Source organism: Idiotropiscis lumnitzeri, chromosome 4 (assembly GCF_059441095.1).
Source record: "Idiotropiscis lumnitzeri isolate Australia: NSW breed Sydney's pygmy pipehorse chromosome 4, RoL_Ilum_1.0, whole genome shotgun sequence".
Taxonomy (NCBI): Eukaryota; Metazoa; Chordata; class Actinopteri; order Syngnathiformes; family Syngnathidae; genus Idiotropiscis; species Idiotropiscis lumnitzeri.
This window is the reverse complement of record NC_142394.1, coordinates 4,604,888-4,630,117: the sequence shown is the minus strand read 5'-3', so window position 1 is coordinate 4,630,117 and position 25,230 is coordinate 4,604,888. Positions and strand designations below refer to the sequence as shown.

Below are 25,230 nucleotides of genomic sequence, written 5' to 3'. Positions count from 1 at the left end.
TTTTGTTCAATTTTCTTGCTCCGCTGTAATATTTTAGTCGACGTAATCGATAAGTAAAGCGATTGCAAGTCAGTTTCATAAATGGATCGAGTTCAAAGTTCACGGGACTAAAAGCATGAGTCACAGGTGTGCAAATGACTGTTTGAACATGAGCACCTCCATGTTGGAAATTGGAGCGTAACTCACACACTTCTACCATTTCTAATGCTCCAAACAAAAAAGGCTTGTTGATAAATTAAGGCAACGCTGCATAAGAATTTGGGTTCGCCTCATCAAAACTACACGGCGCGCCCCCGGTGTTTGTGCACGCTCCCGCTGACAGGTACATTTGTGCTTTATTTCAATACGTTTATTACACACCACTCAATTATTGACTCCTTTATTCGTCACGCATTAGAGTGCGCTTGTCACTCATTTTACCTGTGTTCGAAGTTTAAATATTAGGTACTTCCTTAAATTGATCAACACAAACTTGTTCACGCGACTGCCAGCTAACGCCCCAACGCCAATATTGTGTTTGTTATGCATTTCTATTTTAATTTTAGATGCCGTTTAGATAATTGAACTAATGTTGCATATTTGTTAGCATCAAACCAATCGCTCTCACTGGCGAGTTGTGGCGCTTAAATTACTTAAAAAATCATCTACGTAACTTTGACGATCAAGCTTCTTGGTAAAGTTCGTTTCGGTTTAAATGAGCAGTAGCTGTCGTGTAACCTTAACTCGAAGGATGATTTATGGGCTAGGGGGAAAAACATTTACCAGATATTTGTCTGCACCCTCCACTTAAGTCCTGATCTATACATAGAGACCACTTGTTGTAGGATAATCCGTCCCTTATGTATGTTTGGCAATCGCCTCGTGTGTGGAAACAGGTGATTTAAAATTAACCTTACTGCAAATAACCCCAACAAGATTCACCCATACTTTGCTCACTCAATTGCATTAATTTACTAGTACGACTAGTGTTAATACGTAAAGTCGAGTACACATACATTTTTGTAGATTTTTCAGATTTTATCAAATAGATTTTTTTTAGTTGCCAAAAGGCTGCTAACTGTCCACTGGTGGACTGTGAGATGTCCAAAAACGCCTCTCGCGTCAAACAATTTGCAAGCCGCTCAAAATGTGGGTAGGCAGGTTCACCGGTTACCGAGTATAGATAGTTAGGTGACGTCACACACCTCTGGACTTTCCCACGGCGCCATGTTGGAGGATTATCAAATAAATAGATACTTATGACAGCAAACGTCATGAAATGGTGAATTACTGTGCGGTGTTTGTCACAACACAAGTGAGGGGTACCAGGAAAAGACGCAGATCGCTGTGTTCACGAAGCAGCATAGCTTCCCGCGATTTACCCTGTCCATACCTGTTTGTTCTGAACACTATGATGAAGGTAAGATTTAATGCATTAAAAAGTACATGTTGGATACTATACATGCATGGATTTTACGTCAGAAATGTAGGATTCTTAGATTACCAGAATAGCATCTGAATCCCACCATGTAAACTGCTGTCTAAGAGCCTTGAGGCCTATGTTAGGCAGTCACTGTTCATAAGCCAAGGTGGCAAATACACTGGGTCAGCAAGTGAAATAGTCTGTTTTATTTTTCCCCACTTGTGGATCATAGTTGTTAATGTTGGCCACTTTGACATGTCTTTTGCATCCAAAGTTTGCCCAACTTGCATCCCTCAGTTTTGCACAAGAAGATTGGCCGTTCCGTTGCTGATATTAACTGATTAGGTTTATTCGCCCAAAATGAACTAACTTGCTGTGCATGTTAGCTTCTACCTTAGTTAACTGCTCGGAATGAGGTGCCTCCCCCTACATTTTTGCTTTGGATGGCTGTTGCCACATTTTTCTGGCAGCTTTCTGTCTGTTACTGATCTTTGCAGTCTTCCATACAAAGTAAAAAAAAAAGTTTGCTTCAAGAGGGCACAATTGGAACGTTAATGAAAGCAACTTAATCTGTTTATAGACAATTTGAGAAACTCTTGGAAAAGTAGAAGAAAATGTTGTATACTTGAGTGGCTGGGTTTTTCTCTTATTCTGTGTTTTAAAAATAACACTTTACTGCCAAGTAAACTCTGGTGTCACACTGCTGCCGCAGTGTTGGGATCAAGTGTCAAGCAGTGTGTGTTCATCATTAGGCTATGTCATCAGACAGTGACGTTTCAGTCTAAGATCATTTATAGTGTCTTGGCTGAGGAAGTACCAGACCAGTAGGTGTACTTGCAAACTAGGTTCTTCCTCTCTGACGCTGCCTTGCGATTCTCTTTTTACTTATCTGTTTTTAAAAGGCTGCCTGATCCTTTCCCTCATAAAATAGACTTGGGCTGCTTAGCAACAGTGACAAGCATCTAAGCCTGGCAGTCTGCGGCCACTCCCCCTTCGCTGTGCTCAGCTGGGATGAGTTCACGTGCTCATTTCTTGGTTAACTTGGGTCTGAGCAGTCTTTGACCATTGTACCGCGACCAGGAGTTGTAGACAATGTCACCTTTGACAACGTGGTCCCTCAAAGAGAGAAGCACTAGAAAGCAGCACGCAGGCAGAACATTTTACCGCAAGTTGTAACTTTAGGTTTGCACAGCTGACTGAACACAAGGAGGGAGATGCATCTGGACGATTGCTACAATGTGAGTGTCAATAACTACTGCTTGCTCAGTTGGTGAGATATTAGAATTTTTAGCAAAAACAGCAATTCCCTTTAGTTAATCGTACCGTGATATCTTCTTTGATTTGTCTATTTTTCCAGTGTACCACGATGTTTAATTTTACCATAGTAGTACCATAGATCTTGTTTACACTTTTACATAAGCCTATTGGATCAAATAAGCTCTGTGCACTGCCCTTGTGGTTCCTAATACAAGGATAATGTTCACTGAAGGGTCAGTGTGTACAGACTATGACCAAAGCATGATTTGTATTAAAATGCTTCATTTCTGTCTGTTACCGGTCAACCAGATTTGGGTGGTTAGGCATCATGTTTTTTTTTTTGTTTTTTTTTGTTATTGTTTTTTTTTTAATAGACCCGGTTGTAGAATTTATTATGTGTGTAGAATGTGGAATATTCTGTTTATTTCACATGGTAGTTGCTTGTTAATTTGTGGCAATTTTGCTTGTCAAACTTGCACCTAGTAGTCATGTGCACAATGTTCTGTTCCACCACACACCCTAATTTGATGATGATAACATTTTAATGTTACTGTAACAGTGACCCCTTGTTCTTAAAATCAATTTTCTGAACTTGAATAATATACAACAAAGAGAATAACTAGGGCAGATGAAGTTTTGTTTTTCCTGGTGTTTGCTACTTCCCTAAGCCTGAGAAAGTTGAGTACCCTAGGTTTTCCCCTATCATGTTACTCTCTGGATCACTGCACTGCAGCAAACCTTTCAGAACTTTATTGCCATTCATCAACAATTGTATTTCCACAGCTTGATAAGAAATGTACTAGCGAAAGAAATTTGCAACAGCAAGAACTTTTTAAACCTAAATTCTCTTTAATTGCGATTGAAGTTGAATTGCATGCACAACGATGTCAGTCAGTCTGCATACTCGTTAACTTCACTGGTGATTTGATACCCTATTTTGGTACAACGAACCACAATGGTGCTTTTGTTGTCTTAGAAGATCGAACTTAAAAATGAGTTCCCTAACTGCACATTGCATTTATTGAATTTCTGTTGCCTCATTTTAGAAAGAACTTGTCCCTGTGTTCTGTATGCCGTTATATTGCTGGTGCTTCAATACTCCTTTTTTTGGTGGGGCCATGAATAATTTGACATCCAGCTACTGTTACAATGCTGGATGTACACTAGTGCAAGCAATTAAGCAAATGCTCTTTTGAAACAGCAAACATCATTTTACAATCGTCAGTCTTTTTCTCTTGGTTTGTCCCGGTAGGAGGGCCGCCATAGTGTCATCCTTTTCCATCTAAGCAAGGACTTCTTTTGACACCAAGTACCACCTAAAAAAATAGCTCCTCAAGTCCCATCAGAGTGTCCAGTATTATAGTACAGCAATGTAGACCTAAGCGGTCCTCAAAAAAACAAGACGTTCATTGCAAAAATGTGTATTTAATATTGTAAGATATTGTGCCATTATGCACAGTTTAAACATCTACGGTGTGCTTTGATAAAAGAAAATTTTGGATCTAAATAAGAGACGAAAAAATTATACCCAGGAGCTCTATGATGTGGTTGGGGAAGTCTGGGCTTCCCTCCTTAAGAGGATGCCCCCACAATCTGACCTCGGATAAGCAAAAGAGAATGAAACCCCCCCAAAAATATATATGAGTAAATACAAATGTATAGTGTTGTGGTGCCACACTTTGAGAATCAAACTAAGCCTCTGCATTTTCCTTTCAAACACGAGCTGCCCTCATATCTTCTCTCAATCCCTCTATGAACCTTCTTTTTGGTCTTAATCTTTCAAGTCTGGTCTCTCTAACTTTGTGCCCAAAGCATCTTACCTTGGCTGTCCTATACACCCCGGTAACTCTGAAGAAGACCTCAGAATCATCTTCACCACCTCTGCAACATGGCACGCCTGCCCGTGGTTATAAATGGTACTCTTCTACCGAGCAGAGATGCTCGTATCACATACCACGCATGAAACTTTTCTCCACTATTCAAAGTCCTCCACCCTTTCTACCTGTAGCTTCCCTTTTAGTCCTGCACCAACCCCTTATCCATGCACATATTTTATTTTGCCTTTGAATAATTTTCATTCCTATACTTTCCTATCTATACCTAAACCTTTCTAAATGGTCCCCCTGATCTCACTGCAGATTACAATGACCCGGCATTCAGTCATACATGTAGAAAGATTTCTTACTTGCGCAAGTTGAGGATATAGGCAGAATTATTGGCGGATTCACAACACGTGTGTCAGCAAGTTTTCTTCACATTGCCCTGCATCTGTAAGGAATCACAATTCATTCTTAATGACAGCTTGTGCCAGTTGATCTGCAATCTGCATACAATGCAACCTTATTTCCCCATAAAACATCATCCTTTTCCTACGTGGATGTCAAAGGTCGCAAGAGATGGTCGCGAGGCATTCATAACTTTCTTTATCAGCCAATGGTGTTGACTGGGTTGTGCACCCATAAACCTGGATTGTTGTGCAACTATCAGTATTGAATAAGAAATTAAGAGAAGTCAAGTGTTTTTTTTCTTTAAACATTGTGGGGCTTTGCAGTCATGCTTATTTACAATTTCTAGTAACCTTTTTTTTCCTGATCTACAGATATTCATGGAGGATCAGCACACTTGATGGATTAGTGCTCCCAAACGGATGTGTGTGTTCCCAGAACGTGAAGCTATTACCTTGGCGGAACCCCTCAATGTCTAATTCAACTATTCACTTGTCTTATAATGATTATGTTGTAGCTCACAAAGACATAAATCTGTGCCTTTGTGCTGGAAGTCCTTACGATATATCCCTGTCTCTGTCACCAGACTCTTCCAGTCGTATCTCCAATTGCAGTGATGGGAGGCCAGCAGCTCACCTAACATCAGTGCAGTTGATCATTTCCAAAATGAAGGCTTGTTAGAAAATTGCTGTCATCAGGATACATTTTTCTTTAACACAAACATGAGCCTGTACCAAACATGTCACCCTACCCCTCTCAATGGCCACGTTGATTTCTGCAGTAAAAGCTTGAGCGCACCAAGCTATCAAGACACCAAGGAGTCCCAAAGTTTTAATAGGACCCAGAAGAAGGAAGGTGGCAGTATGGTGATATCTCCTGCTTCTGCTGCACAAGGTAAACTGAGTTCATGTGAAACATCTCGAAGAGGACCGACTGAGAATGATAGCTGCTCCATGAGCTCTGGCGAAATGTTGTTAAGGAGCAACAGTTTTTGCTTGGGGGACCACTCCCTCTCTGTATTTTCATCCCTTGATGACTCATCCACCTCACCATCTGCCGGGCATCTTTTGCATAATGAATCTAACATACTGACCACGCCCCCACTGCCAGATGTGTGTGAAAAAAATAGTGAGAACTCGGGTCATCCATACCTTGGCATGACTTTCACACTGTCTAAAAACTGTGGGCTGAACACCGAGGAAGACAATTTGAGTTTGCCTAAGTCTATGATTATGCCAAATGAAAATCACGGGGGTCTTCAAATGACCTTTTTGTGTGAAGACTCTCCAGACCATAAAAAACAGTTAGTTTGTATTGGGTCAGAGTCGTTGGCACATTTCCCTGGAGCCTTAACACCAGAAAAATGTCTTACCTTTGTGCCTTCTCTGTCAACTCTACAGGACATGGATAAGAACAAACAGACTTCCACACCACTATCAAACATTGGCAACCAAATCCTAGCCTCCCCTTTAGAATCTCCTTGCACTGAAAATGCAGGCAGTCCAAGATTATTCCCTAATGAACAGCAGCAAGCATTTGCCACCCCTACAAACCATTGTGGTGTTGGACTATCTCTGTCTGCCAGAAAAATAAAGAAAATGGAGTTAAATTGTCAGAAATCAGCCTTGAGTAATGTCAAATCTAAATTTGTGCCAAGAACTGCGCCTAAAACATTGGTGACAGTGTCGCCTCAGCATAAACGACTGCAAACAAACGTGCTCAATAAATGCACTGAACGTCCTCAAGGAACTAGCAGGACTCCAACTCAACTAAGGAATAATAATGCAATTGTTCCTGTTGCTAATAAAAGAGCAAACGGTGCGCAGAGACAAGTAAATCCAAAGGCTGCTCACTTGGTTTTAACAATCGCAAATTCACCTGAGAACACCGTGGACAATGGATCGCGCAATAGTTGCGTATCCACTGCAGCAATGAAATCTGTAGACCAACGCAGCAAGGCCTGCAAAGAGATGGAAAAAACAGCTTCAAGACAAGTAGAGCACTCGCCAGCTCTGTCCAGTGTCAACCAAACTTTCTGCTTATTATCCCCCGAAAAATCCCCTGCTAAAAGTATCCAGATAGGTCAGAAAACTCAGACGAACGTATCAGATGAAATGGAGGTCAAGTCAGGCTCAGTTTTGCGTCAGGTCAAGACGAGGCCTCGATGTTCATCAGAGACTTTGCCTTCCTCACCACAGCTTCCCAAACAAAGGAAAACTATTTCTAAGTCCTCATCTACCTTTACAATTTCTAGGCAAGAGAAACAAACTAAGCTAGCAAACCTGAACTCGTCTCAGAGTAAATTGGCCTTAAAGACTGAAGCCTCCAAAAGACCTCCTGCAAACCCAAGTCCCAGAGAATTTAATAAGATCAGCCTGGTGGTGAGTAGATGTTTGTTATATGTAAATCAATGACCCATCTATTTTAGAGTACCATTTATAAGTTTTGTAAATGGTCTAAGTCTCGAGCAAAAAGGATTCCCTAGATGTGACTATGACATTTTTCGGTTGCATTGGTCTCAATGGAAACATTTTAAAAGCTGGGACTTATACACCAACTTCTTCGCAGACGGAATCTGTCAGAGATGGAGCAGCTACTTTGGAAAAGAGCAGAACACAAGGACAGACATCTCCAAACCAAGCCCAAGGGTCAGGTCTTTCGCAACCTCCCACGACCAGTCCCAGGCCTCACGCTACTCAGTCTAGCAGGCAGCGACCAGGAGATAATTTGGGTGGAGGCTCTCCACAGTCAAAGCAGAATAGGATTGCAGGTAAAAAAGAAAAAAAAAATAACGTTGCCAGGTCTTGTGTAAATTGCTTGCTACAATATCTTGGACGGTAGCAGCAGCTTCACGATTAGGCGTGATATTTACCAGATTGTATGACAATGAAATGGCCCTTTTTTTTTTCCGAGCTTGTTTTAGTTTTTCCTGCGAAATGGGACAAGCATTCTCTGTCCCTCCTAACTACAGTTTTCCCATCTCATGTCATGCCAGGGAGTCGAAGGAATGGGACCACAAGAGAAACATCCTTTGAGTCATCCTCGGCAGCATGTGTCAAGCCCCATCAGAATGTATCACGACCTCCTGCAACTCCCTTGCGTCCTTTTGTGGGCCCTCCTCATACTCCTACCTCACGACTACCTCGCAAGACTCCGGTGCCATCCAGGAGCCTAAGCAGAGGAATCAGTCAGAGTCATCAAAATGAAGGTGCAAGTTTACAAGGTAAATCTAACAGGGTTTTACTTTGGAGACATCAGGGTCTAGGTGTGATTACTGTAAAATTCAGGCTTCTGCTGATTGTTTTCAGAGATAAGATAAAACATTTTAATGTGAACATGATATTAAGTAGAGGGGCCTTAATAATGACCCACTTAAAGTCAAGGCAAGGACTTTGGCGAAAATCCCTTGCTGGCAAATCTTCCCAAGATGTAATGGCTCTGCATTTGCCAAGATGCTGAGGCTTAGTCACATAAAAACAATTTACTATTCAGCCAAGCAAAGAAAAACCTTTTATTATGCCCTTTAATCATCTAAATCTATGATCTCCAACCAAACAATTATCGGGCCGCACATAGTGACACAGGCGCTACGAACTGCCCCAACCAACCGAGTGCATAATTTTCTCTGTGAAAAGCATGTACTTGTTTGAACCGATCTGTGGTGGGTAAAAAAAAAATTCCAACTTCAATTGACCTGAATCAATGTTAATTAGTAAATTGGCTCTTGTATCGCAAGGGTTTATGATGGTGCTATCACATGTCGTTTTCGAGTTTTGAACCGTTTTCTCTCTGCTTGCCTGACAGTTTCGGGAGTGGCCGCATTTAAACAAACCCCTGTTAAAACTGTTGCACTGAAAGCAAGATTCATACCAACTCCCGGAAGGTGGGCTGGACCAAGTAAGCTCACACACATTTACACTAACACCATCATGTGCATGTTGGAATGTGGCTAGCCTTGTCCTTACTTTGATGCTCATAACTGTGAATGCCTGAACCTCAAGTCTTAAGATATTGCTGCTTTAATCAATAATAAAGTTAGTGTGCAAAATATTGCCTATAGACTTCTTATTTGTAATGTATTAATGTTTCTCTGAAGCCATTCTGAGAATAAACGTGCTTTTATCTGTGCATTTTTTGTGCTACATATGATTATAATCTAATTATTCTGAAAGTCATTTAACCAATAATATAGCAAATACTATTCGAAAAGAATTTTCCAGGTACTTGTGTTGAGTAATGTTACTTTTTACTTTTGTATCTAAGATAAATAGTCATAGTTTCTCCTCTAAAACGTTTTTCAAATTTTTTGATTTATTGTTTTGCCCGTGTCCACAGCAGTTGTAGCCGCACCAAATACACCTACATCTACCAACAAAGCTTCTACTTCTATGGCGGGTCCTCTAAAAAGAACTGTCTCTTCTAGATCTGTTGGTTCAACACCAAGCAAAACCCGTAAGTTTTTTTTAATTTTCTTCAACAGAGGTCAATGCAGTGAGAAATAAAGATAAAGATAAAGATGTCCTTTATTAGTCCCACAATGGGGAAATTTGAAGTGTTACAGCAGCAAAGATATAGATCACGCAGAGTCGGCGGCGTAATGTAGCCGTTAATGTATAACATTAGCAGCAGACATTCATAAAAAGCATGCAAATATACACAGTATAAACGTATCTAAGTGTAAGGAAACACTCCTAATGCCTGTCCATTATACAGAGGGGGAAACACTGTAATGATAAAAACTACTGAATGATTGAAAATACTGCAATGATAAAGATATTACAATGATAAAAGTACTGTAATGGTGAGAGTACTGAAATGACAGGAAAGTACTGCAATGATAGAAAATACTGCAATGATAAAAGTACTGTAATGGTAAAAGTACTGCAATGATAAAAGTACTATAATGGTAGAAGTACTGCAACGATGGAAAAATACTGCAATGATGAAGTATTGTAATAGTAAAAGTACCGCAATGATAGGAAATACCGTAATTATAAAAGTACTGCAATGATAAAAGTACTGTAATAGTGAACATCCTGCAGTGGTAGAAATACTACAGTGATAGAAGTATTGTAATAAGAATACTGTAATGGTAAACAAAATACATCATTGGTCGATGTTTAAGTACACCCTTGGCTGAAAGTACAGTAGTAGTGTATATTGCATTCTAGGACTGCACAATTGCACTAATGCCCTCCTGTTTGTAGGCCTGACCCAATGTTCTTGTTAAAAAGTCTGACAGCAGTCGGCAGGAAGGAGCGGCCAATGTAGATCTAAAATTTAAAAAATATATATATTCTTTGTCTTCACGTGACACTTTTTACATTACATACCTCTAATCTCGTTGCACACTTGAGTACAATGACAATAAAGGGATTTCTATTCTATTCATTTTGGGATGTCGCATTACCAAAACTTTCAACCCATTGTTCAGAGTTGAGATTGTTGTACAATGATTGCTGAGGACAGCTACGTCATCATCTCGGCAATGCTGCTTTCATTTGAGCTGACAGTGTCAACTTTGCGAGCTGGCCTGTCTTCTCTGCTAATTTCACTTTGAAGCAGGGAGAAATGGATTAACACCATGAGAGCATGGAGAGCTCGATTACAATTCCCATTGGCTACAGTATTCCTGCTTGCCCCTCCCATCGCTACGGTCTACTCGTGAACACCACCCCCCACCAGCATGCACGCACACCTTCCTGCCCTCGCATCACGCTTCAGCTACCGCATTGCCACCATCATGTTAAGTGTTGCTAGTGCTTTGGCCAATGACTAAAACCCAATTTGACCAGCAGGATTGTTTACAAGGACTCTGGAATATTGCTCAATGGGAGTCTCTACCATGGTGAATTCGGTGCTTTCTGGTAAAGTTGTTTTTTTAGAGTAAAGAATGGCAAGCTGTTCCCATGCAGAATTTTCTCAGGTTTCTGGTGAACATTATAACATTTAACTTTTTTTTTTCTGGAAATAATCGTATATGTTCATTGTGGTGTTCTACCTTGATTACTGAGAGATGTTATGGTCTCCAAAGCTCTCACCCTCAAATTTCCACGTGCGTCTGACAGCCAAAGGCTTACTACGAAACATTCAGCTGCTGTCAGGATGCTGGAAAAACACGGTGGTTTTCCAAGCAGGTTAGTCACCTCCTTTTCTTATAATGAAATTGGCTTGGCCATATGGCCTTTGGTAAGTTAAATTTGTAACGTCTCGGTATTTACTGAACTTGAACTGTGTGCCTCTATGTTTAGCATGGCTGTTTACCTGTCTGTCAAGCAGGAGGTTCAGCTTTATTTTAACTACATCATTCACCATAATTTCATCCAGAGCTGGACACAAATGAGATCAGAATGTTAGATTGATCTCGATACATTGTAGGTATTGTGTCCATGTATTGATTTTAAGTTTGTGCATAAGTGAGAGACCAAGGAAGGGCGGGAAAAAAAGAAACTTTCATATTGGCCCCATAAAGAGTGACCCACTTATCGAGTTTCAGCCTGAAACGAACTGAGGTTATTTTGGACTCTACGTTGACCATCACAGTGACTGTCGATCAGTACTCTGAAAGAACATGTTTGGTTTCCCATAAAAGTTGAATCCGTTAATTGGCATTTAGATTTTTGAAAATAGAAGCTATTTTCATCTCACAAATATTACAGTTATTTAATGGCATTGCTTATTTAAACAAATAGCACTACTGCTATAATGTGTCTCCAAGTGTCACAAATATGGCACTGTAGTTAACAAATGTAGTGTCCCATGAATTGTCATTGTGGTGACAAAGAACTCAAAGGAACTGATTGTGATGTGACTAACAGCACAAGTCATCACCAGTTCTATGCTGTGATGGCTCCTTCCATGCCAACAAATACTCCTCAGTAACTGTTATCAAATTGACTTTGATTGTATTGTTCGTGTTTTTTTTCCTTTGACGTCTACTATCGGAGCAAGATGAGCAGTCTGCAACATTTCCCGATTTGCATTTTTCCCTAAAGTTAGTTTTTTACGTTTGGAGTTATGCAAATTGAAAATCGCTTGGTTCTGATAATCACGCTGCACTGCGAAACTTGGGTGCATACAAACACGGATTCATGATAATTGCTGGTGTTTGAAAGCGATGTTTCCTGTGCAGACAGCAGAGGGCAATCTCATTCAAATAAAGCCACCAGTTTGCTGAGAAGCAACAAGAATCATTAAGGTTAGATCCTGTTCGTTAAAAGTGTATAATTTTCAATTTGAATATAAACCATAATAAAAATTTCTCAAGCCTACTTTTCAATCTGTTCTAATTTACAAATGTTGTACAATGTATAACACTTTATTTCATATTGTTGATATTAGAATTTTCTGCAAGCTGCCTTACTTGACCGCTTTACAAATGATTAATCAACAATTGTTGCCATTCATGGTGTACGCATTGTTTTTTTTTTTTTTGCATTGACACAGACACATTCATGTTGTTAGTCCTGTTACTTCTATTTTTCCTGTGCTTCGATGAGCAATGTACTCAGACCAGTATGTATTAATGTCCCTGGATTTCTTTTCACATGAACAGTACCCAAAGTTATTAGCTTGATGCGATATGGAGATTTGTTTTGGTCTTGCTGTAAATCTGGAAGTAATTTGACCTGGTGTTAAAGTGCCTGGATCCGAGCACACAACTGAATGTGGTCGGCTATAGTGGATCTCGTTAACAATTGTTTGTCACTGTAGGGCAAGTAACTGCCAAAATGTAATATATTTCATATTACTACAAATGTTTCTTTAAATTATTACTGTCTGTGTGTAAAAATGAGTATACTATTTTATTTTTATTGGTATTACAGATAGTATGTATTTATTTTTTTTACCGTACCGGACGGAGGATGAGAAGTGTTTTAAAAAGCACGGACTAAGCAAGGACAGAAGTGGGTTTTCAGCCGTCGCCCCTTTATTATATTACAAATATTATATTTTATATATTTTATATTATATAATTTTAATATTGTCTGTATCCAGGTCGAATACAGCCTGTTTAAAATTAAATATTTGCACTCCGAGCAAAACGAAATCTTGTAATGCTGTTGTGTACTGGCCCTTTAACTGAGGGTTCCACTGTGAGTGAGTGAGCGAGCGGGAGAGAGAGGCAGACTAAGTGGGCAAAATCACGTAAGTAATATGCACGTCTGATTGAAGAAGCAATTGAGAGCAGAAATGAGCATCTTTAGTTACCTTTAATATGAGAAAAGCTATTAATACAGCCATCTCTACAGTGCGACCCCGGTCCTGAGTTGCATTTGATAGCTAACAGCCAATCGGTGATCTGCATTTTGCATACTGCTATTGATAAAGGCACAATAACTCCTAATTCTTCACAATTCAAAATGCTACTTTTAACTTGGATTTGTTCCAGCTTGTATTTTGAATATGTTTTACGTTTTATTTTTGAAACCATGACTGTGGATGGTCTCACAATGTGTTTCTGGACTGAGTAACTGTAATATTATTAAAAATACACAGAGTAACTTATGTTACTTTTGTTACCACCTAAACTTAGTATATTACTGTAATGCGTGACAAAAAACACTGATGCCTGGTTTCTTTATTTTGAATTACGAATTAGTACTCCGTAATTGTCGACTCACTGTTTGAGTGGACTGGTAACCCTCTGACTCTTGAGTCCCCCCCACTTGACCCAGTTGGTACGGTAAATTCCACTCAATGAAAGCTGCTATTCCAGATCTGGCTCATCTTAGCCTCATTGCCAAGTTACGCAACACTTTGCGTGGTTCCACCGGGCATTGCAAAACATGTTTTTTACAGGTGTGAATTATTTACATTTTATACCCAAACAATTTTTATTTCTGATGCAAGCGTGGTGGCTGTTTTTTTTTTTTTGGTCCCTCGAATGTTAATAAACAAATGTGTCTTATTTGTGGGATCCTTTTAGTCCATTATGTACAGTATGTGTGTGTTGGGTGTGTGATTTATTTATAAAACTGATGTAAATCTAGACTGCACTAGCAGTACATGCTGCCCTTGGTGACCAGGTCCACAGAGCTCTCGATTGAATTAGGAAATGGAAAACTAATTGTATTTAGAGGATCCATTTTTATGCCGGGCTATATGTGAAGCAGTACTGGGAATTGTCTGTGCACTTGATTGGACGGTAGAAGCATCCACAGCTTTGACAGTGGAGCTTGCTACATCTTGTAAGACTGCATCGAGTTGAGGGTGGAATGATCGGTCCATATCCAGTACAGTGCTGCACATATGGAAAAGTGGATTGATTACGATCATGAACATTGTCACGACCCTTGACGTGTGTTCTTTTACAGTAGAAAAGAACAAGCCCAAGACTTGTTCCCGGCGACAACCGCCAATATCCCAAGCAAAACACAATAGTGGAGCTCCAGATGTGGTGCCACCTGGTCTCCAACGGGGTGGCGGGAACGACCAAAGGATCCAGACTCTTTTGGGACTACTTGCCGCCTCTAACCGCAGAGTTGAAGCCGTTAGTATCGTCTTGCAGCAAGCACTGGCTGAGGTAGGATATTTCATTTTTGGAATTTTAAGTTTTTCACAATGTAACCAATACTGTGTATACGCTATTGTTCAGAGTAAAACAGCCAGTTCCACTATTTACTGCTACAATGCTAGGATTATAACCAAATGTCTCATTTAAAAAAGCCGGTAATACAACCCAAATGCTAGTAATATAGCCAGACATTCATCGCCTCAGTAGTTTTTTTTTTTCTTTCCTTTTTTTTTTTTTTTTTTTGAAGCATGAATATTCAAACTTACTGTTTTGAATATTATGTTGAGCAGTGCCATGTGACTGGCTTCAAGGAAATGAACAGGCCTGTCAGATCAGATTACAGCTAAACTTCAGACATCTTGCTTCCTATTTAAATGCTGTCAAAACAAAATTATGCCTTGCGAAAGGAGACTTGTCATTTCTGCTTGCATATTGTCCCAGTCATACCTGCAAATAGTTTTCACATTGACTTTTACTTGTATTTTTGTCATAGGCCCAAAATGTTTTTTTTGTGAGAAGACTAAAATAAACTTTTGTCCTTTTTATCTCCATCATAATTATTGTAAAAAGCCACAATTCAAATTCTGAATCCTCTGTGAATTAGATGCATGCAGTAACATATTCTTTATATATCGAATTCAATATTCCATTAACACTGATAGGTTACGATCAATATGAATTTTTCAAATTCAGTGTAAATACTGTAAAGCAAAATGTGAGGAAGAACACAATTTGTTATGGTATACATTAATCATGAATGTAACCATCAGCAAGCCACGAAAAACATTTTGTCTGTAGAAGAAACAAACTAAACTCTCTTTCCAGCTCAAATTTTTACCAAGAGCAATTGAAGACATGTGTCGTCAATCATGTTAATATGATCAATAAGTCAATTCCTAGAAAGACTTGAAGCATGAAGCATTTACTGTCATGTTGACGTATTATTTTTAGAGTTTGTGTGGCATGCACTGTGTATTCCTTTAAAGCAGTCCTTCTCAAATATTGTGGCTGCCCCCGTTTTGGGGGGTGCGGTGCTTTTCCATGCCAGGCAGGGCGCGTCTGAGCCCAGGGAACATGCTTTTAAAGTTCTTTCTTGTAAGTTGATCTATATTTCTTGAATTTTGGTTTTAATCAGGGTACATTGTTATGCAGCGCTGTACTGAAAACAATTTCATAGACAATTGATGCATTTATAGTCTCTGCAGAGAGTTTGGGGTGGGGGCCACAAAATGTTTTCTTCTTTCTAGGGACCGTGATGCATTTGGTCAATTGCCGTGTGGATATCGTCAATACAATGGTTAAGATAATGAATAAATTCCATCTTGGGTATGGTAAAGCTGCGGATGCTTATAATTGTGCCAGTTATTGTGTGGCAGTAGTGCACAGTGGAAACTAATAGTCATTGAAAGGCCCAAGAATAGATGGCTCTTACCATCACAGTGTGAGAATGCCCCAGCTGTTGGCTTGATATGGTCAAATGAGCTTGTGGCTATACCACTTAGCCAGCACTGCACATTGTTTCTTATCTTCTGTTTGGATGGTGTGATAATGTAGTTGACAACTGGCGGTGAAACCAGCAGCACACACAAACAACTTTACAGAACATATCGACTTTGACATTCATAATATTTCACTGAAACTGTACCTTGATAGATTAAGTGATGATTAAGATAGATGTATTAAGTGGCCATCCAGTAATATTCTATGCCTGATGTGCATCATATTCATGGATGTGTATGTACTATGTATGCATCTTGTTTGACTGGGGTCATCTTTACCTGTGGTCTGGCAATAATGTTTACATTTTTCTATCCAATTTATAAATCAAAGTAATAAGTGCTAGTACAAGCTACAAACCAAAATTTTAAATTCTAAAATTTGAATTTTTTTTTTCAGCCCTTCTTCTTTAACAAAGAATGAAAGCAATTTTCTCATCCAGTGGGATGAGAACTGGCTTGTAATTGTTTGGCCCTGTTGAGTTTGGTCTACAAGCAGCACATCATTGTCCGAGTTGAGTTGCTATAAAGTGAAACTGGACATTTGAGCTGTCACTGTAGGAAAAGGGTGTGTAACGGTGGAATTGTGAGCATGAGGTCCACAGAGGGAGTGTTGCAGAGCTTTATTGGATGATTTAATGCTGCTACGGATCAGAATGGGGGATGGTAGTAATGATGGCTCTGTCCATGTCCCCCTGGGAACGTCACTTCCCATCTTAAGGTCTGCCCCATCATCTCTACAAATGATCTGGTTGTTCCATCCCGACTGCTTGCATGTGCTGTCTTAAAGTGACCTCACCTCAGTAGGGAGGAGCCTGTTCTTCCTTTGGAAGCCTGCCCCTTTGTGTGGGGGTGTGTGTGTGTGTGTTTTCTTTTTTTTTTTTTTTTTTTTGATACAGCAGTGTATTTAGTAGTCAGTCAGCTGAGCTCAAGAAGCTGCTTGTAATCCAAGATCATGTAAGGTGGAGGTGGACCACCCACCCGGACTGCTGTTTGCCCTGGCTTACTTGGAGTGTCCAAACCCCAGTGGGGGGCAGAGGTACCCAGGGATCAAAAGCTGATGCCATGGGCTGTACTGGCAGCAGAGTGTGTCTCATTGCTCCCTGTGCTGCAAAGCAGGTAACTTATATTCACACCTCATTTGTAGCTACTGTTATGAATAGCAGATGAAAGGCTGTTGTGCATGTTCTATATTGGTGTGATGTTTGGCTCACCTTTGCCCTTTTTTGTATTTTGTTTTTTTTTAACATTTCTAATATGTGTGTCTCCTTGATTTCACATGTTGCGTGGAGTTTGATAGTCAGGGATCAGCACAGTAGAAAAGCAGTTGTAGATGAAGTGTAAACGGTTATGTCAGCATGAAGCCTTTAGGTCAGGAGCACTGCAGCAAGTGCCGCTTCCCTGACAGGGTAGAAGTAAAGGAACTGTGCCAACAAAGCTAACACTGAACACGAGTTGACTATCAAGTTTTACTTTTATTCTCCTCCCCTTATTCATGTTTACTTTTGTCAGTAACTGCAGTCATATTGCACTCATGTTTGTATTTGGTATTATCCGAGCTTGATGTCTGCATTTATTAAACATTTGAAATTGGCATCCTTGTCTTTTCATATTGTTAGTGTATTCCAGGGTTAGCCCACCATCTTTTTGAAGTTGAGTGCTTATTCTTGGCTCCTGATTAGTGTGAAGAGCTACCACTTTGATACAGAATTCTGAAATAGCAAATTTGCCCAAATCAATTTTGTCCTTTATTTTTATTCTTGTTGTTATTAGGGTCAGGGAGGGGGGAATAATCTGCCCAATTGACTCCGAAAATTGGTCGACAAATCTCTGCCTCAACGGGGCAGTTGGCGGCGATTTACCTGAGTATTGACCAGGATAATGCATAAGTTTATCAATTCTAAAAAGATTTGTTAGGCCATCCCAAGTTATTAATATTTTATGACATTCAGTTATGTGAAGACTCTGATCAAATTGATTTCTCAAAATAGTTATGAAACGTATAAATGCCAAGTTGCAACACTTTAAATCTAAAACTCTTTTCAAATGATCACTTATATGACATTCCTAGAAAATTACAATGCCCCATCACTAATGAGCTATTTTTGGAAATGGCCCGCGCGCTACTCATGTGGACTACCTGATGCCCGCAGGAACCAAATTGGTGACCGCTGGTGTATTCTCTACCTTCCAATAATGGAAATGTTGTGTTTTTCTGTTATTTAATGTTAATTTAGAAATCTAAACTCTGACCAATGTTTGTGTCCGATTTTTATTTAGTCACTTTGACTTTGTGTTCCATCTGTTTTAATGTCTGTGCAGCGTGATGAAGCCACGGGGCAGTGCGGAGAACTATCTCAGCAGTTGGTCAACCTCCGAGGAGAGCTGGGTAAGCTGACCCTGGCCATACACTTGGTGGTTGGACTCACACACACGGCACTTATCTCATACTTAAAATATGTTTTCTAACTGTCATCCCATCAATCGACAAGTGGTAGTAAGTAGGGCTGTGCATCTCTCATAAAAGACCATTTGATAACGTACATGTGGTACGATGGGATTCAGCAACAATATATTTTTAAGTGGTACGATTCGGTCTACTGGCATTAGAACCCAATAAGGTATGCTGTAGCTTTTGCCATGTTTATCAATGTGTAACAACAGGTAAAAGCTACTCAAGTTAATTAAATTTAAAGAAGCAGTAAATAATTAATGATATATTCTGATTTATACCGGGGATGTCTCATAAAAGACTGTTTGATATATATCTCCATAAAATAGGGTGTGATCAATGTTCCCTCTAATTTTCCATGCATATTAGCATTCACACAGTGCCCTAACCAGTATTACATGATGGGGGCGGGGGTATGTTACAAAAATAGTCAAACCACCTCTAATCAAAATAGAACACTGAATAAAGAAGTCCTAATACAATCTGTATCAATCTGCTCCCACATTCTCAACTCATAAACAATGGAAAATATGTCACTTAATAAAAACCCGAACATTTCTTGTCAGCTTACCTCTGTAACGCATGAAAGAGCCTCATTTAAAGGGCTCGTAAACTCCGCCCATGTTTGGACTTGGTCGCGTTGCCTGCAGCGTCACGTCAGTGGTGAGGGTGTTTTTCTGTGTGTCAATGTATGCTTCACACTATAGTAGAACAACTGAGTGTGCACCCTTGGCCGTGCTACATAAACTGGAAGAAAAGTGGGGATGATGTGAGGAAGGAATGTGTAGAAATGTGTGTGTGCGCACCAACGTCTCTGTGTGCGCCGAGAGGATGAGAGCAGTGCGCAATTGTCCACTCATGCACTTTAAACGCAACATTGGGTGTGATACCAGGCAAGAAGGGGGTTCGGTTAAATCCAATTGATTTTTCCAATTCAAATCAGTTTTCATTACACCCCGAGTAAAGCCATGATGTCTTCTTATAACCAGTCATCTACACATCTTTTTAGTCATTAATTAGTTACTTTGTTTGCTTTGAGCATAATCTTGTTTTCAATTTTGAACTGAACATGCGCCCTCGTATCAAGCAGATCGCCCCAAAAATTTACCACACCAAACATCGTCAACAAGCTTTTTTGTTCATTTCGCCACTGCTGTACACTGTTAATTGGAAAAACAAATACATTGGAAATGTTCACAATTACAAGCCTATTTGCAGTTTGTCATTCAGTAATTTTCCTATTTTTAAGTTTTTTCCCCGTGTGGAACCTACTGTATGTTTAGCTACTATTTACTGAAAAATTTATCTTTCTGTTAAGTCACAAGATGGCGCCCAAGCCCTGCCTTATGGCAAAGTAGTAATTGGTGTCAAGGAACTATTTAGAAGGGAAATATGTCGCATGGATCAATGTCATTTGTAAGGGATTCAACGGTGACACTATTTTGCAATTCAGTGAGCCATCCATGTTTTGAAGATGAACAGACAAAATTCTGCATATTCTTGTTTGTGCTTGGACTTCAAAAAAGCAAATGTTTTGAAGCAGTTTTCTGCCCACTTACTTGACCATTCTGATAAAACCAATCTTTCCAAATTGATTTAATCTTATTTTCTACTTATGTTATGCACATACACACATACACACACACACACACACACACCTTGTTACAAGTGCCTCGGGACTTACACATGACTGCTATTAAATGCTGAGCACTGTTCTAACACATTCTTTTGTCTAATGTCAGCAACCCTGACTTCAAGTTGACCATGCTACATGTATTGTAGCAACAACTGTTTGAAAGTGTTGGCGATCATTTTGTGTTGCAGGCCTCACATTCCTCTTGAAGGAATCATTGTCTTCAGCCAGTACTGTGATACTGTCAGTGCCACCCATCCCAAATTATACCACGTTTCTTCTATCTGTGTTGCTCCCAAAGGTCCATCCCATGTCATACTATGGGTCAGAGCATCTAACTTTAGTTGTCGTATAAAATAGATCCAGAGAGGACATGTGAGCCAAGTGGCGTTTGCTTCAAGGGGCGGAATTAGACTAAAGGCTCATATGACCAGATCACTGTTGCACATGGTTGCGGAATGCAGTTTCTTGGCCTCTGCATGCCGGAGCCTGATAGCTGGTCCCAACATTGGCTTTGCCTCTGCCTCTGCTTCTAGATCTGCTATGGTTATTCCACTCTGCCGAAGGTGCTTCAAACCCCTGCAGTCATCTTTTATTTCTCTGTAGCCCGCCGTCCTCACATACTTTAAACTCTGACATTGTAAACGTATGGATAGATGTTCAGATCATCTGTAGCCTTTTGATGAAAGCTGCATTATGGATTTACAGTAGTCACTATCAACTACCCTTTTGCAGCTTGTGTTGAAACTAACAGTGAGACTAATAGACAGAAGCAGAGGAAATGATTCTGTTTACACAATGCTCAAAAGGTTAAAGGACCTCAGCTCTAGTATTTGACCCATGGTACAGTTTTCACAATGTGAAAATATGTAACTTGTGGCTATGAAGAACTTTGCCATACTTGTCAGATATAGTCAAGTATGAGCATCGCCACCCAAATGTCTCCATGACATTAAAGAAAAAGTAGATTCTGATTTCATTCACTGCAACCTTTTTAATGAAAACTGGCACACATTTCACGGCTACAAAATCTCACCGAGCATCGGCGACATCACAAGTCGGTCTACTAAATCCACGTTACATTTTGCAGCGTGCTCAGCCAATTCGTCTGAGCGACTGGAAAAGGAAAAGCAGGACTTGCAGGATGCTCTGGAATGTGCAATGCGGCGACTGCCGGAGCAGCACCAGAAGGAGCTGGAAGAGATGGAGCAAAGACTGCAGGCCTTCTATCAGGCAGAGTGGGACAAGGTCCACCTCACCTACCAGGAGGAGGCAGACAAGTGCAAAGCTCTCCTACAAAAGCAGGTTTGCACTCTTTGAGTCTTGAGCCATTCGTGACAGCTCATGTAGAGTTGTTAAAACTCATTCGAAATCGTGAATGCACATCAACATATTCGTAATAGTCATTGAAATGTTTCCCATATTTCTCTAAAAGATGGAACAACTTGAACTAAGTCATGACGCCATGAAGCTGGAATTAGAGCATAGCCATGAAGAACAGCTGCACTGTGTTAAACAACAACATGAACAGTCATTGGAAGGTGAGTGGGTGGAAATATTCTTTGAAAAGCTACATTTCATTTAGAGATTTCATTGTATAAAATTTGACACTAGATATTCATCTTGACCAATTAGTGAATTAAACAGGTTAATTGAATTTTTCCTTTTTTTTTCTTTTTTCAATGATTATAATGATTATACCATAACTTCTTCAGAGCTCAAGAAAATCCACACTCAGCAACTGGAGTCTTTGGATGAAAGTTTGAAGGATTCAGAAGCGGCACTCTCTGTAGGTTGGACAGTTTTTTTTCCCGACACAAATTATCATAGAGGGGCACATGACCCTATTTTGCCTTGTCCAGCCTCATTCAGTTGTTTGAATTTGGAGGGGAAACAAAGCAGATCACGGAGATGATACAAAACTATCATTTCAAATGGCAACTTTCTGGGCTTTAAGAAACAAGAAATCAAGGGGAAATATGTGGTTGTCAGAGTTACTTGTTTAGACCAAGCAGAGGGAGGGGGAAAAAAATAAGGATCAATTCTGAGGGAAAAATATGGAATCACCCGATATATTTCCATTCGCTAAACTAACCTCTGAATTAGATTAGATCTGCTCATTAGTCTGCTATTGAAAATGTATGACTACACCTTGGAGAGCTGTAGCACCATGAGGACTGGCATGAAACATGGCTCCAGTGAGAGAAATGTCAATGGAAACAAAAAAGAGGACTTGTTAAAGAATAAAAAATCTTGGCTTGATGAAATGCCCTCTCAGCAAATAACCTGTCACCATGTCATGCCTTAAAGAAAGTCTGCCTTTTTGTCTGCAGGCACAGGTTCAAGTGCTGACTCAGGAAAACGCTGACCTGATCGAAAAGCTAACAGCAGAGGAGAACAAGCGGAGAGAGCTAGCAGAAAGTCAGGTACGGGGCTCTGTATGTTTATGTTGTTGCACGGGTGGGAAAATCATAAAACATTTTTTTTGTCCTGAATAGCTGGCATCATGATCTGTATTTGGGCCAATCTACCAATTCACACGCAAAAGAAAGATTGACGTTCTGATTTTTTTTAATCTCTTCTGAGTGCCTTGTTAAAGCGAGTCTGCTTTTTCTCATCAGTATTGATTCAGAACCTACTCAGCAGTCTGCCATGTAATTAAGGGAACTTCATTAAACCCCTCGCACCATTGAGTAGCTGCCAGTAGCTAAATTATAAAATCAGCACTGGCAACAGCTCACAAACACTTGAACCATATGTAGTCACTTGCACTGCCTCAAACTTACTGGAAATGGACAGTGGAAGTATTGGTACACCTGCAGAAAATGAAAATGGCTGAAAAAAAATATCTTCCCCAATGAAGCTAAAACAGGTTTTATTGGTTGCTGTGCTTGTGTTCTGGATATTCTAGTTAATCCCTGAGGGAGTTGAAGTGAATGTGCTCAAGTTGTTTTCGTATTCTTATGACAAAATTGTCACTGGAGTGTTGCGCCTGGTTTTCTGGGATCCTATTTTAGGTTTCTTAAGGAGTTCCGAAATTTCTTGTGTTGGTTCCCTGCAGAAAGACTCGCACACTGTCTATCTGGAGCAAGAGCTGGAAAGCCTTAAGGTGGTGCTGGATATCAAAAACAAACAACTTCAGCAACAGAAGAAGAAGATGTTTGAAACTGATGAGCTGGTAACATCTGGAGCAGAGTATTTAAACAAGAATTGAAACAAACGTAACATCGTTCACTCGTTTTGTCCACCAGCTTGAGAAAAATGTGAAGTTAGACGAGAGCCTGAAGAAGGTCCAGCAGGAGAACGAGGACCTCAAAGCTCGCATGGAGAGATATGCTGCTCTTTCGAGGTAAGTCGCGCACGCACGCACGCACGCACGCACACACACACAAACACACTCATCTTCCTCGCACGGTTACGCGTACATTTTGCGCTTTAGGAACTTACTCCTGTTACCATAAATATATAAATACTGTCGTATGACATGGATTATGTAAAAATTGTTCCCTTCATTGGATTTATTGTCATTGATCCAGCATCACAGAAATTTTTGATCAGTCGTAGGCACGTCAGTCATTATTTCAGACCGGCCCGGTCTGGCCGTCATTGATGACAGCGAATTTATGTCGATAACATACTTACCGGTACTAATTCACATGCAGGTGCAGCACAAGCAGACACTCTGCAAAATGTTGTTGTTATACCTTTCGGTCCCATCAGCAATGACATTGTCCCATCGTGTTTCGATTTCAACAATCACCATACCGTGAGTCTGGTTTTTTTTTTTTTGTTTTTTTTTTTAAATCTGTTTATTTGGCTGCATGTCTGCTTGTGTGATGCATCTACCTGTGACATAGTACATTCTCAACATCAACTGGCTATCGCTGATTACGGACAGACAGTACCCATGTGGGCCAACCTGAAGTAATGGCAGAATGATGACCTTTGTGGCCACCACTTGAATGAACTTGAAAGTCTAGAACATGCACTGTGGTTATCTATAACCATTTAATTTCCTGTTTTGTTTAGTAAACGTGTGTGGTCGCTAGTCTAGCATGTTGTCTAAGCGAATGTGTTTGTGGCACGCAGGCAACTGTCTACAGAGCAAGCTGTGCTGCAAGAATCCCTCCAGAAGGAGTCCAAGGTGAACAAGCGTTTGTCTATGGAGAATGAAGAGCTGCTCTGGAAGCTCCACAACGGGGAACCCGGAAGCCCGCAGAAAGCCTCCCCCAGCGCTACATCTCCATCCCACTCCTTCAACTTGCAGTCATCTCGCAGCTCCGGAGCCTGCTCGGCCTTCCCCTTCTCTCCCAGATAACGACGGCCCCTTGCTTCCAGGAAGCAAACGTACTCACTGAGGGCGTCCATCTTAAAGGTCACCCTGTTGACCTATTGGCGAAGCAACAGTGTCAGCCTTTACGGGTGGCTCATATTTTTCAGCCGTACTCTTTCATGCTCAAGAATGATGCACAAAAGCACTTAATAAGCAAGGCCATGGTCTTTGGCTGTCTATCGAGGGATTTGGAGGAGGTGGGGGCTGGTCGGTGGTCAAAGCATCTCAGGACGTGTATGTCATTATCTCTTTTGGGGTTTTCTTCTTCTTCTTTTAGCCACTGGATATTTGTTCGTTTTGAAGCTCAGCACACACACTGCATGCACATTGATGCACATATTCAGATACAGTCCTGCCGTATTCAGGCTGTGTATTCCTGCACCTTTAGTCACATTTGAAGGTGTGACCACAAACTGTCCTGGTACTATTAAACATTTCAGCAAGACACCAACTCGATACTGTTGCAGGTCCAGTGTCCCCCTCGGATGTGTCAACCTTGTTATTTTATTTTGTTGACCACGGGACCAATCCCAATTCTGAGTATGTTTTGTGCGACGTGTCCAACTTCTGCCCCGTTAAGGAATCCTAACAGCGCTAAAATTGGGCAGGAGGGCTTCGCTTCAGCACGTCGACTTGGAAAAGTCTTCTGTATGGAATTTGTGTGGAAGTTGTATTTTTGGTTTGTTGGCGCTTTTTCAAAGTTGTATTTTTGGTTTGTTGGCGCTTTTTCAAATATGCAATTAATAAACGTATTTTTAAATCTGCTGCATTAAATAGATTTCTTTTAAAATAGTGCTTAGAAATAGTTGGGTATAATTAGCTTTTGGTGAAAGTAAAGACACTTGGTGAACATAATTTGACCTGTACACTTGAATGTACTTTGAACATGTGTAACTTATCAATGTAGCAGTATAT

General features: G+C 40.3%; 1 protein-coding gene across 1 annotated transcript; it reads left to right on the top strand.

Annotated features, from left to right (window-relative positions):
- The first annotated feature begins 122 nt into the window (after nucleotides 1–122).
- On the top strand, nucleotides 123–25,079 carry mtus1a (microtubule associated tumor suppressor 1a). Its single transcript, XM_088294719.1, is given in 16 exon segments — nucleotides 123–322; nucleotides 5,259–5,502; nucleotides 5,505–7,265; nucleotides 7,453–7,654; nucleotides 7,880–8,107; nucleotides 8,689–8,781; nucleotides 9,220–9,336; nucleotides 14,202–14,410; nucleotides 18,220–18,286; nucleotides 21,073–21,287; nucleotides 21,418–21,523; nucleotides 21,698–21,771; nucleotides 22,316–22,408; nucleotides 23,044–23,160; nucleotides 23,234–23,331; nucleotides 24,072–25,079. Coding segments are annotated over 15 exon segments (3,756 nt in total). The 5' UTR covers nucleotides 123–322; nucleotides 5,259–5,355; the 3' UTR covers nucleotides 24,301–25,079.
- Nucleotides 25,080–25,230: the final 151 nt, after the last annotated feature.